The sequence below is a fragment of the Artibeus jamaicensis genome, unplaced genomic scaffold (genome assembly GCF_021234435.1).
Source record: "Artibeus jamaicensis isolate MK-2021 breed Jamaican fruit bat unplaced genomic scaffold, CSHL_Jam_final scaffold_804, whole genome shotgun sequence".
NCBI lineage: Eukaryota > Metazoa > Chordata > Mammalia > Chiroptera > Phyllostomidae > Artibeus > Artibeus jamaicensis.
The window spans coordinates 425,691-440,276 of NW_026522055.1; the positions used below are offsets into that span (position 1 = coordinate 425,691).

The following is a 14,586-nucleotide window of genomic DNA, read 5'->3' on the forward strand; positions in this document are numbered from 1 at the left end:
AAAAGTGTCTGTGGGAATCTGTTAGCACAATAAAATGAAAGCTTTGCTGGGAAAAACATATATATTGAAAATACACCCTGAAGAATAAACCTGAGCGATTTCCACAGCCAGGAAGCAGGGCTCTCAGGCCAGGGTGGTAACAGCGGAAGTGAGGCCAAGTGATCAGTGAGACGATTAGACCTCGAGGTTTCCCACGGAGCTACGGTCGTCGTGACCACGTGGTACTGGCATAAAAGATAGACAAATGGAATTCAAAGCGGAGTCCAGAAGCGGGATGCCCATATGTGACCACTTGATTCACGACAAAGGCATCAACACGATTCAATGGGGAGAATGAAAGAGCTTTTCTTTTTAACAAGAAAAAAGATTTTAGCCCTGGCTGGTATAGCTCAGCGGATTGAGCACAGGACTGCGAACCAGAGGATCGCGGTTCAATTCCCAGTCAGGGCACATGCCTGGGTTGCAGGCCAGTTCCCGGCAGAGGATGCACTAGAGGCAACCATACATTGATGTTTCTCTCCCTCTCTCCTTCCCCTCTAAGGATAAATAAATAAAATCTTTAAAAATATATATTAAAAAAAAAGAAAGAAAAAAGATTTTATTTCTTTTTAGAGAGGGGGAAGGGAGAAAGAGAGGGAAAGAAACATCAGTGTGTGGTTGCCTCTTGAGCGCCCCCTATAGGGGATGGGGGCTGGCGTACAATCCAAGCATGTGCCCTGACTGGAAATCAAACTGGCGACCCTTTGCTTCACAGTCCGCCCCTCAGTCCACTGAGCCACACCAGCCAGGGCAAAAGAGCTGTTTGATGAGTGGAAGCAACCCATTATCTCTATGGAAAAAGGGAATCTTGACCCCTACCTCACACCGTATAAAACCACCAATTCACCATGGGTCACAGACCAAAGTGTGCAAACTAAAAGCATAAAGCTTCTAGAATAAAATATGGAAGAATAACTCATAGCTTCATGACCTTGGATTTGGGCAAAGGTTTCTTAAGTAGGACAGTAAAAAAGTCACCATAAAAAATTTTGATATATTGGACTTCATTAAAAGTAAGGACTTTTATTCATTAAAAGACACTTCAGGTTTATAATATCTACATTTCCAAAGGCCGGTGTCCAGAACATACAAAGAATGTCTATGAGTCAGTAAGAAAAAGGCAAGCCTTTCAGTAGAAAACATGTAAAAAAAACCCCACAAAACAGACACTTCACAGTGATATTCAATTAGCAGTGAGAACGTGCTGATTTTCGAGTTGCTTATCATCCTTTCTCCTCGGTCACAGTCCCAAGGTCTCCCCCAGCTGCTCGGTGGCCTCTGGTCTCACTGCTTTTGTCCCCAGCTCACCCTTTATACCGCGCACAGCCTGGGACAGGGCTTGTTTTTCAGGTCACTCAAGGTTCAGGAGGCTGATGGCAGGTGGTGAGCCGTTAGGGCAGGAGGCGAGTTCCCCTGGGACCCTTCCTCGCCGCTGTGTCTCCTCTCACCGCCTAGGGAACCACGCGGACCCCACCGCTCTGCACGAGGCTCCGCCCATTAGCCACCAGTGTGACCTCATTTATTTAAAGCCCCAAACTGGGGAACCGGAACACCAACACTTAGGTGCCCATGGACAGGGCCCGGCAGAAGTCGAGCCACTGAGTGTGGTTGGTGGCGCACGTGAGTGTCTCGCATGAGATGGGCAGCAATTCGAACACGTCACCCGCCATGTCCCATGGGGTGCCTGCAGGTGATATCGCCGTGTTACAGACTGACATGCTTATGACTTTGCAATAAAAGATTCCTGTGTAACAAAGCAGAGGTGGTATTTGTGCCCAACCGTGCATTGATAGTAAAGCAATAAGGAAAAGCAACGGCATGACCAGGACAAAAATCAGGATGCTGGTGACATCTGGGAGGTGATGAGGGACCAAATGCAAGGACCTCAAGACCTGTCTTTCCAGGGAGGGGGATGGGTGGAGCTGGAAGAGGATATAAGGGGGATAATGGTAATGGGGAAAAAATACAATGAAAGTAAGCAAGTAATTTTTAAAAAGAGCTACTTTGTTAAAAGAGCTAATTTGTTAAATATCCGTGTATGCCTCATGCGTTTTTCCCTGTGTTTTATTTCACGGTTATTTTATTATTCTTTAAAGATGACTTTTGGAGAGGGAAGGGAGGGAGAGAAACAGCAATGCGTAGTTGCCTTTCGTGTGCCCCCTACTGGGGACCTGGCCCACAACCCAAGCATGTGCCCTGACTGGGAATTGAACCTGCAGCGTTTCGGTTCACAGGCCGGCACTCAATCCACTGAGCCACACCAGCCAGGGCTAGTTCACAGTTGTGAATGGAAAAGAAAAGGTTTCTCTGGGGCTGCAGTGTGGGAGGCTGGGGAAGCAGGCTCCCATGTAGGCCCAGGGTAGCACAGCATTGTAGAGCTTCACGTGGTGGTGGGAATGTCCTCCACCCGCGCTGTCCACTATGGTAGCCACGGGCCACCTCTGTCCACTGAGCACGTGCAATGTGACAAGAGTGACCGCAGGACGGAATTGTTCTGGGCAATTCCGTTGCATGTAACTTGCTTTACTATGAATTTAAATAGGCCCATGCGGCTAATGACTGGCGTCTTGGGCGGCACAGGGCTAGATGTTTTGAAGAAAAAATCAGCCCTGCCCTGTGTGGCTTACTTGGTTGGAGCGTCACCCAGTAAACCAAAAGGTTGCAGGTTCGATTCCCAGTCAGGGCACATGTGCTAGGTTGCGGGCTTGGTCCCCAGTTGGGGCGTAGGCAAGAAGCAACTGATGGATGTATCTCTCTCACATTGATGTTTCTCTGTCACATTGATGGATGTTTCCCCCTTCTCGCTCCCTTCCTTCCCTTCTCTTTAAAATCAACAAGCTTATCCTGGAGTGAGGATAAAAAAAACATAACACCGAAACCCCCTCTCTCAGCTACGCACCCTTAGCAAAGCAGCCCCCTCCCAGCAAAATTCCTCAACAAAACCCCCCACTCAAAACCCCTCCCCCACAAAGAACCCCCACCGGAATCCCTCTGCTGAAATCCCCTCTCCGAACAGAACCCCCCCCCCCCAGCTGAAAAGCCCTCTCCCATCAGGACCCTCCTCTTGCACTGGAAGCCTCCAGAGCCTCTCCTTAACACCGCCCGCCCCTGAGTGAAACATCTAGAAAAGAATCGCACACAGAGGGGGGTGTAGAGGGGCATTGCTCCCCCCTGACCTCAGCCACGCTCAGCCAAAAACTCTGCGGAATAGCTGGCTTGTTCTCCCCGGCCGGCTGAGCTCAGGAAAAGGAGGCAGATTTGTCCCGACCTCCTAGGGAGCCCGCGCTGATTCGCGGCTCTTCCTGCCCGGTCAGGTCCAGAGCCGCCTGGCGGAGAGGCTGGTGTGGAATTTTATTCAGGGGGCAGCGAATGCAGTGGGTTCCCCTGCTTCTGGTCTGAATCTTGCGCCCTCTGTCACCTCCATACCATTCCCATTCTCCAGATCTTCTTTTTAAAGATTTATTTATTTATCTCTCTTTTTCTTTATTTGGGAGAGAGAGAAAGGGAGGGAGAAAGAGCGGGAGAGGAACATCAATGTACAAGAGAAATATCCATCAGCTGCCTCTCGTGTGCCCCTGAAAGGGACCCTGGCCCGCAACCCAGGCATGTGTCCTGACTGGGAATCGAACCGGTGACCTGCCAGTTCACAGGCCAGTGCTCAGTCCACTGAGCCACACCAACCAGAGGTCCATTCTCCAGAATTTAAAAAATTAAGTGCAGATGGTGTGACTGAGCTCATCTGGCCCCTGAGCTAGCAGACGGCAGGAACAACCCGTGTAGGATCGGAGGCTGGATTGGCGGCTTAGAGTGGATTGGGTTGTGGGTAGAGTGGATTGGGTTGAACATCCCCAAAAGGTATGTTCAAATCCTAAACCCCAGCACCTGTGAACGTGACCTTATTTGAAAATGGCCCTTAAAGACCTAATCAAGTTCAGCTGCAGTCTCTAGGGTGGGCCCTAAGCCAATATGACTGGCCTCATGAAAAAGGGAGATTTGGGCACAGAGACAGAGATGCACAAGGAGAATGCCAAGTAAAAGCAAAAGATAGTCTGGCTCGTGTGGCTCAGTGGATTGAGCACCGGCCTGGGAACCAAAAGGTTGCAGGTTCAATTCCCAGTCAGGGCATGTGCCTGGGTTTTAAGCCAGGTCCCCCAGTAGGGGGCGCATGAGAGACAACCACACATTGATGTTTCTCTTTCTCCCTTCCCTCTCTCTAAAAATAAATAAAATATTTTTTTAAAGATGAATCCAGGGATTGGGGTGATACATCTACCCGCCAAGGAACCCCAGTGATCACCTCCAAACCCCCAGATGCTGGGAGAGAGGCAGGGAACAGATGCTCCCTCATGACTCCAGAAGGAACCAAGCCTGCCAAAACCTTGACCTTGGACTTCTAGCTTCCAGAATTGTGGGACAATCCATGTCTGTGGTTTAAACCACTCAGCTTGGGGGAGGGCAGCCCTGGGAAGCTACTATAGTGCGTGAGGAAGCAGGAGGACAGAGAACTCCAGTCAGATTCTGGCCGTCCCCCTGTCTGGCCATTTTCATTCAATTAAATGATGCCCACGGTCATGGGCTGTTTCTTCCATGAACTGGCGTTCCTGAGGGTTCTATCCATGGCCCGGGGTTCTCCCGGGATGATTTCACAGTTTCACATACTGTAGATAAGTGCTTGTTGCATTTTTATTTTGGGGACAGAAGCTTCCCCTTTGACCAAAAAAAAAAAAAAGTTAAACAATAGCATAACTTCAAAAATTTCACAAGTAGAGAGTGCTAAGCCAGGCAAGCGCTGCCAGATGTTAAAAAATAACGTTAAGCCTCAATCAATAAAACAGCGTGATCCCAGTATATGGAAAACAGATGAAGAGAATTTGCCTAGAAAAGTCAGAAATGAACAGAAACCCACTGGAGAATGTAATGGATTTTGACGGTGGTATTACAAATTTGGGATGAAAAGACGGATTCTTAGCAAACCATACTGAGCCATCTACGGGGAGATAAGCATGTGGAAAAAGAAAAAAAAAACCTTAAGCTGTGAAAACTTTAAAAATTAAATTTATAAATGTAAAAGGCTCATATGTCATTTTGGGGGTGTGTGTGGTTTAAAATATGGAACCCTACAAACGTTGGCAATTTACTTTTTTTTTTAAGATTTTATTTATTTATTTATTTTCAGCGAGAGGGAAGGGGAAGGAGAAAGAGAGTTAGAGGAACATCCATGTGTGGTTGCCTCTCAGGTGGCTCCCACTGGGGACCTGGCCTGCAACCCAGGCATGTGCTCTGACTGGGAATTGAACTGGCAACTCTTTGGTTCGCGGCCCGGGCTCAATCTACTGAGCTATGCCAGCCAGGGCCTGATAACTTACTTTCTTTTTTTTTAAGCTGCTACATAGGAACCATATATCCAATCCCTTCGGTAGTTGCAAAAGGTCCCATCCAACTGACTGACGGCGGTGGCACACGCATCCTCCAAGGAAAGGGTTTTAGGTTGTCCGCTGGGCTTTGTTACTATAACTAATGCGGAGAAGCACGTCCTTGTCGCTAGTCCCGCTCGGCTGTAGTGTGACAAACCTTTTCTGCATGCGAACTAATACTGCGTTTTTAGGATATATTATTAGAAGTGAATTTGCTGAGTCATGGAGTATGCGTTACAGCGCAGCACAACCCGGTGACTTGTGACACTATTACGCTCTGTCCAACTGCGGGCGGGCGTGAACGTCTGTTCTCCCGCGGTCTCGCGGTCACAGGATGGCCAGTGTGATGCAGGGGGTCCCCGCCCCCGCCAGGGCTGCTCGGGACCCCCAGCAAACTTCCTGCTTCCTTTGCCCCCACATTGGGCCAACTCTCGGTTTTCCCCACCCCCTGGGGGGGGGGGGCCCAGCCTTCTCAGGGGCAGGAAGTTGCGGCTGAAAGGTCTGCAGAAGCCGGTGGGCAACAGGCCTCAGTGAAGCATGCAGGGTCCAAGCCCTCCTCTCAGGTTCCGAGGTCCAACTTGCCCGCCTCCTCCCACGCGCGTTCTTTGGAACGTCCACCTTCCAGAGAATTCCTCAGCCTCCACGCCTGACTTGAGGGCTGTTCCCAAGGCCTCACAGGCTTGCAGCCCAAGGCTGCCCTCCTCTGGACATAGTACAGATGGAGACAGTGGCAAGGACGGGGAATTGGCAGAGATGTGAACAGATTAATATGGAGATAGTTACAGGCATAGAAGCGTCGGGAGAGACATAGAGACAGAGGGCGTCTTCCACGCCCCTTCTTGATGTTCCCAGGGCTGACTGCTCCCCTTTGCCACCAGCTGTCGGCCTGACCTGAAGGGTCCTGCAAGACCCAGCAGCCCCAACCTTTTGCTCCAGGAACCTGACCGCACATGGTTCCCCACGTGGTGGGGGCCTCAGGCCTTTGTCTGTTGGTCTGCCTCCACAGGACGCCGGCTTCCAGGTGGTTCCTCTGTGCAGCTCTTCCTGATCCTTGAAATTCCAGCAAAATCCTTCCCCTGGCCACTCTGGGCCTCTCCCCACGGCTTCTGGTCTTTCCTGGGAGTCACGGCCCTGCGATCTCCCATGTCGCTGCTGTGAAAACCCTTATCACCTTACATCCAGGCTCTCTCTCTGCAAATGTCTGAGCTTCACCAGAGCAGAGACGGAGGATCTTCGTCTTTTCAACTCTGAGGACACATGCTGTGGACTCCCTAACCTGACGGAAAACCCCGCTCTGTCTGTGTGGCCCTGGGCACATCACCCCCCTTCTCTGATTTTCAGTGATGTCATCTGGAAAGGCAGGGCGGAAAATCCTACCTGATGCATTGTCGCCTTTGCCTCGTGGTACCAAGCATTTGTTGCCTTGTTTTCTGGGGGGAATCTCTAACAGCCACTAGCTTTCTGCACACTGAGGCACCATTGGCGCAGCCTTGGCCAGTGTGATTCAGTGGGTTGGTAACTGAAGGGCCACAGGTTCGATTCCAGGTCAGGGCACATGCCTGGGTTGGGGGCTCAGTCCTTGGTCGGGATGTGTTCAAGAGGATATTGATTGATGTTTCTCTCCCTCTCCCTCCCTTCCCCCCTGTCTAAAATCCATAAGTATGTCCTCAGGGGAGGATAAAAAAATAAACAGAATATTTATTAACACATCTCACACACCAGGTCCGGTTTGTAGACTATCTGGGCGAACTCTCTCAGCCACACTGGGCTGCTGGCACAGATGAGGACACTGTCAGCAAGACAAGGGGGCATCCCTGGCTCCAGGTCCTGTCCCAGGGACTGATCCGTGTCCCTTTCCACCTGTAGTGAACGCTTCTCAGTTCTGCTCTCCCAGCCCCCCCACCGCTGAGAGCTTCATGCATTAATCGTGCCCTTTTTTTCCTTCTGCATTGGTGGTGCTTTGACATCGGGGGCCCGGCTGACAGGGCCGGTTAACTCCTGGAGGAGTTCATCACAAGCGCACCAGTGCCCCGGCCTTTCCCGTGCGGGCCCAGCAACCCACAGCCCAGACTCCTGTCCCTTCCCTCTTCCAGAGGTTACACTCCAGGACCTGACCCTTCAGCCCGATCTCCCCAGGGCCAGGTTCCAGGTACCTCAGGACCCCACGAGGCTGCTGAAATCATACAAACCAGCCAACCTGAAGCCTGCTTACCCTGCCCCGTGTGTTCCTTCTTGAGGAAGCCACAGAAAATGCTCTCCCCATGGTTCCTCTCTCTCTCTGCCTCCCAGCTGACCCTGGGGCTTCCCGGTGTGGCCCTGTATGGCTTGGGGTGCTCTGTTCTTTGGGGATCTGTGAGAATAACAAACTGCCTTTTTTATTTGGGGAGGGGGGGATAGGAAAAGGGAGGGAGGAAGAACCATCGATGTGAGAGAGAAACATCCATTGGTTTCCTCTCTAGGCACCCCTGACTGGGACCAGGGGAAAAAAAAAAAACCCTCAACCCAGGCATGTGCCCTGGCCGGGAATCGAACCAGAGACCTTCCACTTTGCAGAAGGACGCCCAACCAACTGGGGCCACACCCATCCGGACTAACAGACTGTCTTTTCAACGGCAACCATCTGACCTATTGGCCTCACTTGGAATAACATCATCTGCATGTTAAAACACTGTGCTGCTAACAAATTACCCTGTGGCCTTCTTCTCAGGGTTCCTCTTGGGGTCAAAGTGCTTGGGAGTTTGTGCCCCGGCCCCCTTTCAGGACACGGAGCCCATGACTAGCGAGAGAGGTATAGTAGCAAGTCTCCAAATGTGGCCCCCAATGACCATGCCATCCCCCCTCTCTAAAATCCATAAGTATCTCCATATTAACACCTTGGAGTAGCCCCCTCCCATATTCAGCCCGGGTTGGCCTGACTCGCAATAAACCAATACGAACGGTGGAAGGGACATTGGGCCTCTTCCAAGTTTAGTCTCTGAGAGACCAGCAGCTTCTGCTTGCTCTCCTACAGAGGGCCGCTTTGGGGAAGACCTGAGCTACCACGTAAGGGGTCCATGTCTCCATGGGAGAGACCACCTGGGGAGGGAAGGCACTGAGACCGCACAGAGGACGAGAGAAGTCCAGCTGCCCCCAGCCCCGGGGAGTCCAGCCCCAGAGCCACCCCTGCCAAGGCTCTGGACACGGATCCTTGTTGGATCCATGTTGGACCTTGCAGCCCTAGCTGACAGCGTGCGGTGCTGAAGAACCACCTGGCTGAGCCCAGTCAACCCACGGCATTGTGAGCAACTGTGGATAGTGATCCTTTTAAGACACTACGTTTTGAGGTGGTTTGTTATTTCAGCTTTAAAAACCTGAACGGGGATCTCCCTTTGCCCTCAAGGGCCAGGTCCATTTACTTCAAGGTGGGAAAGACTCTGCACCTTCATTTACCCTCAGGGAGCAGGCTGAGGTTGGGACTTCACCAGACAGCACACTCCTGGTGGGCTTCTTCCCTTTTGCTGTCGTGTTTCATCTGCTCCCTTTTGCTTTCTCCTGGGAGCATTTCTTTAATAACTCACGGACACGTGGATCTCATCTCGGGCTCTAGTTCCAACACAGTCTGACCTCGGATGTAACGGTTCTGATTTCCTCATTTCCACCCGAAAGCTGAGGGAAGCCTAGTTCTCCATTCTCCCTCCCCACTCTTTCCTGCCCCTCTCCTGCATCCATAAAAAAGCATACACCACCTTCCAGATGCCCCAGCAACAAGTAGCCACGTAGTGGGTAGGATGAGGAGAAGAAGACATCCAAGAGGTCTCGGAAGGAAGCAGCAAGCAGATTGTTTGCCCTGGCCAGCAGCAAATGAAACCTCCCTTCCCCCAACACACACCCGTGGAGGTCAGGGCAGGCGAAGGTCAGGGGGTCGGCACGTCGTCGGCAGCATTTAGGGGCCAGGTGGAGACGAGGGTTGTTCCTGATTCTGGGTTTGTGGTGGGAGGGGATTCCGCTGGTTGTGCCAACTCCTCCCTCAAGGAGTCTTGTCTCTGTGACCTCCCCATCCCTACCAGTTCTCGGTCCCTTGAAAACCCAGAATCTGTCACCAAGGACCCTCCAGCAGGTCCCACAGCCGGGTGCCACCGGAATCAGATAGATCAGCAGAGAAGATGCTGGGGGCCGGGGCGCCACAGCCCAGCGGAGGACCCCCGCTCAGAGCTTCCAGCCAGTCCAAAGAGTCCATGGGGCCCCTGGGAGAGGGGGATGGGGAGTTTGTGGGGGACGGGAGCGAGGAAGAGAAGACAGATGAGAGGCCCTCGGAGTCTGGGGACGGGGACAGCACATCGAAAGAGCCTGGGAAGTCCAGGGGGATAGGGGGAAGCAGGTCTGCGAGGGAAGAAAGGGAGTGTGAACTTAGGAAGGCAGGGATCCAGACCCCAGACCCCTAGGGGCTTCCCGTTTCCAGGAGTCCAGAACCTCAGCCCCCTTTACTCCTAAATCTAGGAGTACGACTCTTACCATCAGACTCCACCTGATCCTCCAGGATGTCCTCGATGCCCCGGTTCGGAAGCAACTGCGGACGGGCAGAAGCGGAGTGAATCTTGGACTCCGGCCTGAATCCTGACCAGAGACCACGGGCCCAGTCCCTCTCACCTGCGCCCTCCGGATCGCTTCCTGCAGCTCCTCCTCCAGAGTCAGAGCTGCTGAAGCTGGGGCTGAGGAAGACGTCAACGCTGGAGCCGGAGTGGCAGACGGAGACTGAGGCAGAGCCGGAGCGGTCACGAAGTTTCCCGCGGCACAAGGAACAGGGGGCCGGGGAGATGCTGAGCTCGGCTTGGACTAAAACCCAGAAGGGGGTGTTTCCATAAGCCACGCCCACTCGGCGCAACCCGGCTCACTCGCAACCTGTGGCTCCACCCCCTGGTCCTGCCCCGCCCTTCGCCCCGCCACACCCCTTATTCTCTCATTGGCTTCTCTTCCCTCCTTAGCCACGCTCCCCACGTCTCATTGGCTATTCTTTTCTCAAATTCCCGCCCCGTCCTACTTCTTCTTTTCCTCATTGGCATGCACGCCCCGCCCTTACCGAGCCCTGCCGTCGGGCCGCTACAAGAGCCTTCGGCCTGAGGCGTGGCCAGGGAGCACCCGCGGGACATTCCTCGCGCCTTGGCTTCGGCCGCTCGCGGGACGGGGCCCCTCCGCGCATGCGCTCCAGGAGCATCGACTTGGTACCGGACACCGGGAGGCCCCGCAGGCGCAGCTGCTGCCGGAGCTCTGAGACCTGGGCCGGGGGGGCGGGGGGGGGCGGGGAGAGGCCGTGTTGGGCGGGCTCCAGGGTGCAGCAGGAATGCAGGGACTGGACAATTGGGAGACCGAGAGAGGAGGGACTGGGGACCCCAGGTCCTGAATCTCTGTTGGGGCGGAGGCTGCAGGGTTAGTCTTCTGCGTCCCCACGGAGGGAGAGGGCCAGTCTGGGAAGCTGCTCTCCACACTCACCGTCAGCTCCTCCAGTTTAAGGGTCTGAAGTTCCAACTTGTGTGAAGGAGACGAGGGGTTGGAGACTCCTGGGAGGGAGGGAGGGAGGGGAGTGGGCTTCATCCTAGCGATAGTGGTGAGGGGGGAAGCAGAGGTTAGAGGGGGCACACAGAGAAAAGGCGTTCTTGGGTCCTTAAAGGCGGGGACTCATGCAGATGCAGGAATATAAGGGCCCAGAATTCTGGGTGCAAACCCAGGAGGCTAGCTCCTGTGCATGGGAGAGGAAGGGCTGGGGGCTCAGACTCAGGTCTGAGGCCAGGACTTCTGGAAACTGAAGGAAGAGGGGCTGGGGATCTGGACTTTTGAATCCTGGGGGAGAAGGGGACTAAGGGTGGATTCCCCTGACCTTGGACTTGGTTTGAAGGAGGAGGATGCTGGGGGTTTGAACTTCCTGGAGGATAGGAATGGAGATCATACCTAGAAGGTGGCTTCTGTGATTTTGTCTCTTCACACAGAGGTGGCCCAGGGGGACCCTCAGCCAATCCTTTGGCCTGAGGGTCTGCCCTAGACCCTTGTCTTGGCTCTGGGGGAATGTACTGGTGGTACGTCAAGTTCCCCTTGGGCTTGGCCTCCCTCCAATGTTGGGAGATCTTGGGCGACTCCTGAAAAAGCAGGTGTGATACCACATGTTTCAGCTCCATTCCTACTTCCCTGCCCCAGAGCCGCATGAGAAGAATGGGGTCAGTTTGGCACCACCAGAGAAGAGAAAAAGGCCAGCAGCAAGGAGGACCAAGGCTAGACTCTCAGAGGGACTTCCCCTCACTCCAGTGGAGACTGACCTTCTTCAGGGACTTCCAAGGGCAGCGTTGTGACTCAGGATGCAGGACCCCAGGACTGGAGAAGAAAGGGGCAGGGCCCAAGGGCGAGGCTGGGGAGGGAGCCAGAGCCGGGCCTGAGGCTGAGATCCGGGGATCTGACTCTGAGACCGGAGAGGCGGTGAAGGATCCTGAGAGACCTGCAGGCAGCCAGGCGGCAGGGAGGAACAAGGCTGTGTGGGGAGGAAGGTCCTGGAGGCCTCAGACTACCCCCCTCCGGTGTGGGTACAGCAGGACCAGGGAGCGAAACCCAAGCGGTGGGAGCTGGGTGCCTGGACTTCTGGATCCGTGGGCAGAGGGGCTAGAAACCCAGGCTTTTATATTCTCAAGAAAGGCAGGGTCATGTCCTCAGCAAGGGGCGTGGTGGCTGAGGGTCACAGATTCCTGGGGTTTTGTCGGGATGGGTGGCCCAGCACTCCTGGTCTTGGGGGGAGAGAGGAGAAAGCTACGTCCTGAGATTCCTGTGTGTGCCGAATGTGGAGTCTGGATTCCCGCATTTCGCTGGAGTGGGGACAACTGAAGAGCACCCAGGGGTGGGGTGGCAGGGGACCTGTATCCCTGGGACCTCCAGAGAGGACAGGATGGGATGATTTGCAGTGACTCCTGGGGCTTAGGGACGGAGGCTCAGAAACCAGCAAGGGGACCTGGCAGCTGCACTCCAGCAGGCCCCAGGGCAGCGGGGCCACCATCCCCTCCCTTTTGGGGCCCACACTTACTCGGGTCCTGATACCGTCTGTGGATCCGAAGCTGGAGGACTGTGGAGGGAAGAAGGCAGTGGGAGGAGAAAGGCGGGAAGGGAGTGTCCAGGAGCCTGGCCTGGCAGGCGGCTCCAGCTGCAGTTGTTGGCGGGACACGCGTGCCCAGCCCCCTCACACACACACACACACCCCATGCAGGCTTCCCTTTCCAGGGCCTCCCGCCTGCTCCCTGCCAGCAGAACGCCAAGGGCCAGAGCCATTCTGGGGCTAGGTGCCAGCCAGCGTGCATGCAGGAGGCAGCCCTGCCCCCAACTCCACCTGCCCCCTTCAGGAGCGTGAGCCCACCCCACCCTTGGCACAAGCACCGTCTTGGCAGCCTGGCCCATTTGTTCCTCGCCTGCTTTGATCCCTGCACTCCCTTTTGCACACACTCACTATCTTCTCTGCCACCTCCCCAACATCACCTTTTGCACACCCACCGTCAAACAGGCATCTCCCTGGGCTTCAGTGTTGCACACATGGCACTTTGGTGCACTTGTAAGTACCCTTTAACACTCTTCACTCTTGGCTCACTCTTTCTCGCCACTCCCCGAGCCACATTTACACACTTATTTGCATTCCGGATTTGGTCCCTTTGCCCATTTCTGCTCTTTATACCCCTGCACTCTTTTGCACACGCCTTGCTTTTGGGTTACTGTGTCTTTGCACACACCCAGTCACGCGAGCACCCTCATTTGCACACTCAAGTATCCTTTTCCTACTCAGGAAATGACCTCCAGTTCCACTCACTTGCACACTTCCCACCTGTGCTGGGACCTAAAGTAGAACTTTGACAGGTTCAAGGCTTGATAGCTCACCATCCCCTAACCCACATTCTCACCCTGGTCGCTCCCAAACCTCCACTCTGTGCACTTTGCTTTGCACACGTGTCAGTGTAAGCCCCTGTTCCTTGCAGTGCCTGACCCGCTGCACCCCCCAACCCTACCTGTCCACTCCCCACTGTTCGCCTGAGCATTGTACCAGCCATCTGCACACACACTGATTCAACACAGCTTAACCCCTTCGCTGGGGCCTCCTTTATGCACAAGTGCTCTTTCGCACAGAAAACACATGCCTCGTGGGCCCCATCACCCCCCTTCCAACCTCACCCCGCCCCGCACACTCCCAGTTTAAGTACTCCCCGGACCCAGAGAACCCCTTTCCCACAAGCACAGGGAGAAGCCTCTCACCAGATCGGAACTTGGAGCGAATGATTTGGGAGCGCTGGGAAGAAGCCGCCAGGGTCATTGCCAAGCCTGGGATGGGGACCTGGACTAGAAGGAGGGCAGGACCCCCACAAGAGGCAGGGGCAGAAGAGAGGTCAGAAGGCTGCCCCTGCCTGTGGAAGCAGCTGGGAAAGAGCCTGAAGGACGTGGGGGCAGGAGAGGCCTTGGGCCGTAACTTCCGGATCCCCGGGGAAGGAGGAGGCTGGGGACCCAGACTCCTGGGTCTGAGGGTCCCAATTCCTGGAGCCCGGAGGAGAAAGGACCTGGGATCTGGGAATCCTGGGTCCTAAAAGGAAGGACACTGGGGCCCTGGTCCCCTGGGTCTATGAAAGGGGAGGAAGGAGAGAGGTGTGAAGGGTCAGAACTTAATACTCTGAGGGGACGAAAACCCAACATCCTTGACCAAAGGACCTGATAGGTCCCTGGGGCCTGGGAAAGTCTCTTCTATCTGCATTTTTCAGCCACCATGGTCTGTGGGGAAGCGACGGGGTCCAGAGAGGGAACAGAAGAGTTAAGATGGGTCTCCCACACACCCCCATACCCCAGGGGCTTCTCACCAGGTGGCCTTGCTGTAGCTGTGCTCTGGGGCAGGTTGTCCCACCGTCTAAGCTGAGGCCGCGGGTTCCACCCTACCAGCCTGGGACCCCCCCCTTCTTGGGGCGTGCCCAGAGCCCATGAAGAGGGGCGGGGAGACAGAAGTCCCGCCTGGAACCCTGAGAAAGGGCGGGAGCACGGGCTGAGAGGGACTGGGGCGGGGCAGACATCGGGGTTCCCTGACTCGCTCCTCCTCTGCGTCCTGGGGCTGCGAGGTCGGGCGGGGCGGCAGGCGGACTGACAGAAGCAGGTGCTG

General features: G+C 54.6%; 1 protein-coding gene across 4 annotated transcripts; it reads right to left on the reverse strand.

The window, feature by feature from the left end:
• Positions 1-1,116: 1,116 nt before the first annotated feature.
• On the reverse strand, positions 1,117-14,360 carry MAMSTR (MEF2 activating motif and SAP domain containing transcriptional regulator). 4 transcript variants are annotated; one of them, XM_053659791.1, is made up of 10 exons: positions 14,294-14,350; positions 13,701-13,784; positions 12,490-12,528; positions 11,738-11,913; positions 11,376-11,560; positions 10,920-11,022; positions 10,510-10,704; positions 10,080-10,265; positions 9,945-9,999; positions 1,117-1,723 (listed from the first exon to the last, which is right to left on the reverse strand). In XM_053659791.1, the coding sequence occupies exons 2-10, from the start codon at positions 13,756-13,758 to the stop codon at positions 1,599-1,601; spliced, it is 1,122 nt and encodes a 373-aa protein (XP_053515766.1). In that variant the 5' UTR covers positions 13,759-13,784; positions 14,294-14,350; the 3' UTR covers positions 1,117-1,598. The 4 variants fall into 4 exon arrangements, with proteins under 4 accessions (XP_053515766.1, XP_036994298.2, XP_036994225.2 ...); XM_037138403.2 differs by lacking the exon at positions 1,117-1,723 and adding an exon at positions 9,247-9,812 and having other exon boundaries at positions 13,701-13,779; positions 14,294-14,360; XM_037138330.2 differs by lacking the exon at positions 1,117-1,723 and adding an exon at positions 9,247-9,812.
• Positions 14,361-14,586: the final 226 nt, after the last annotated feature.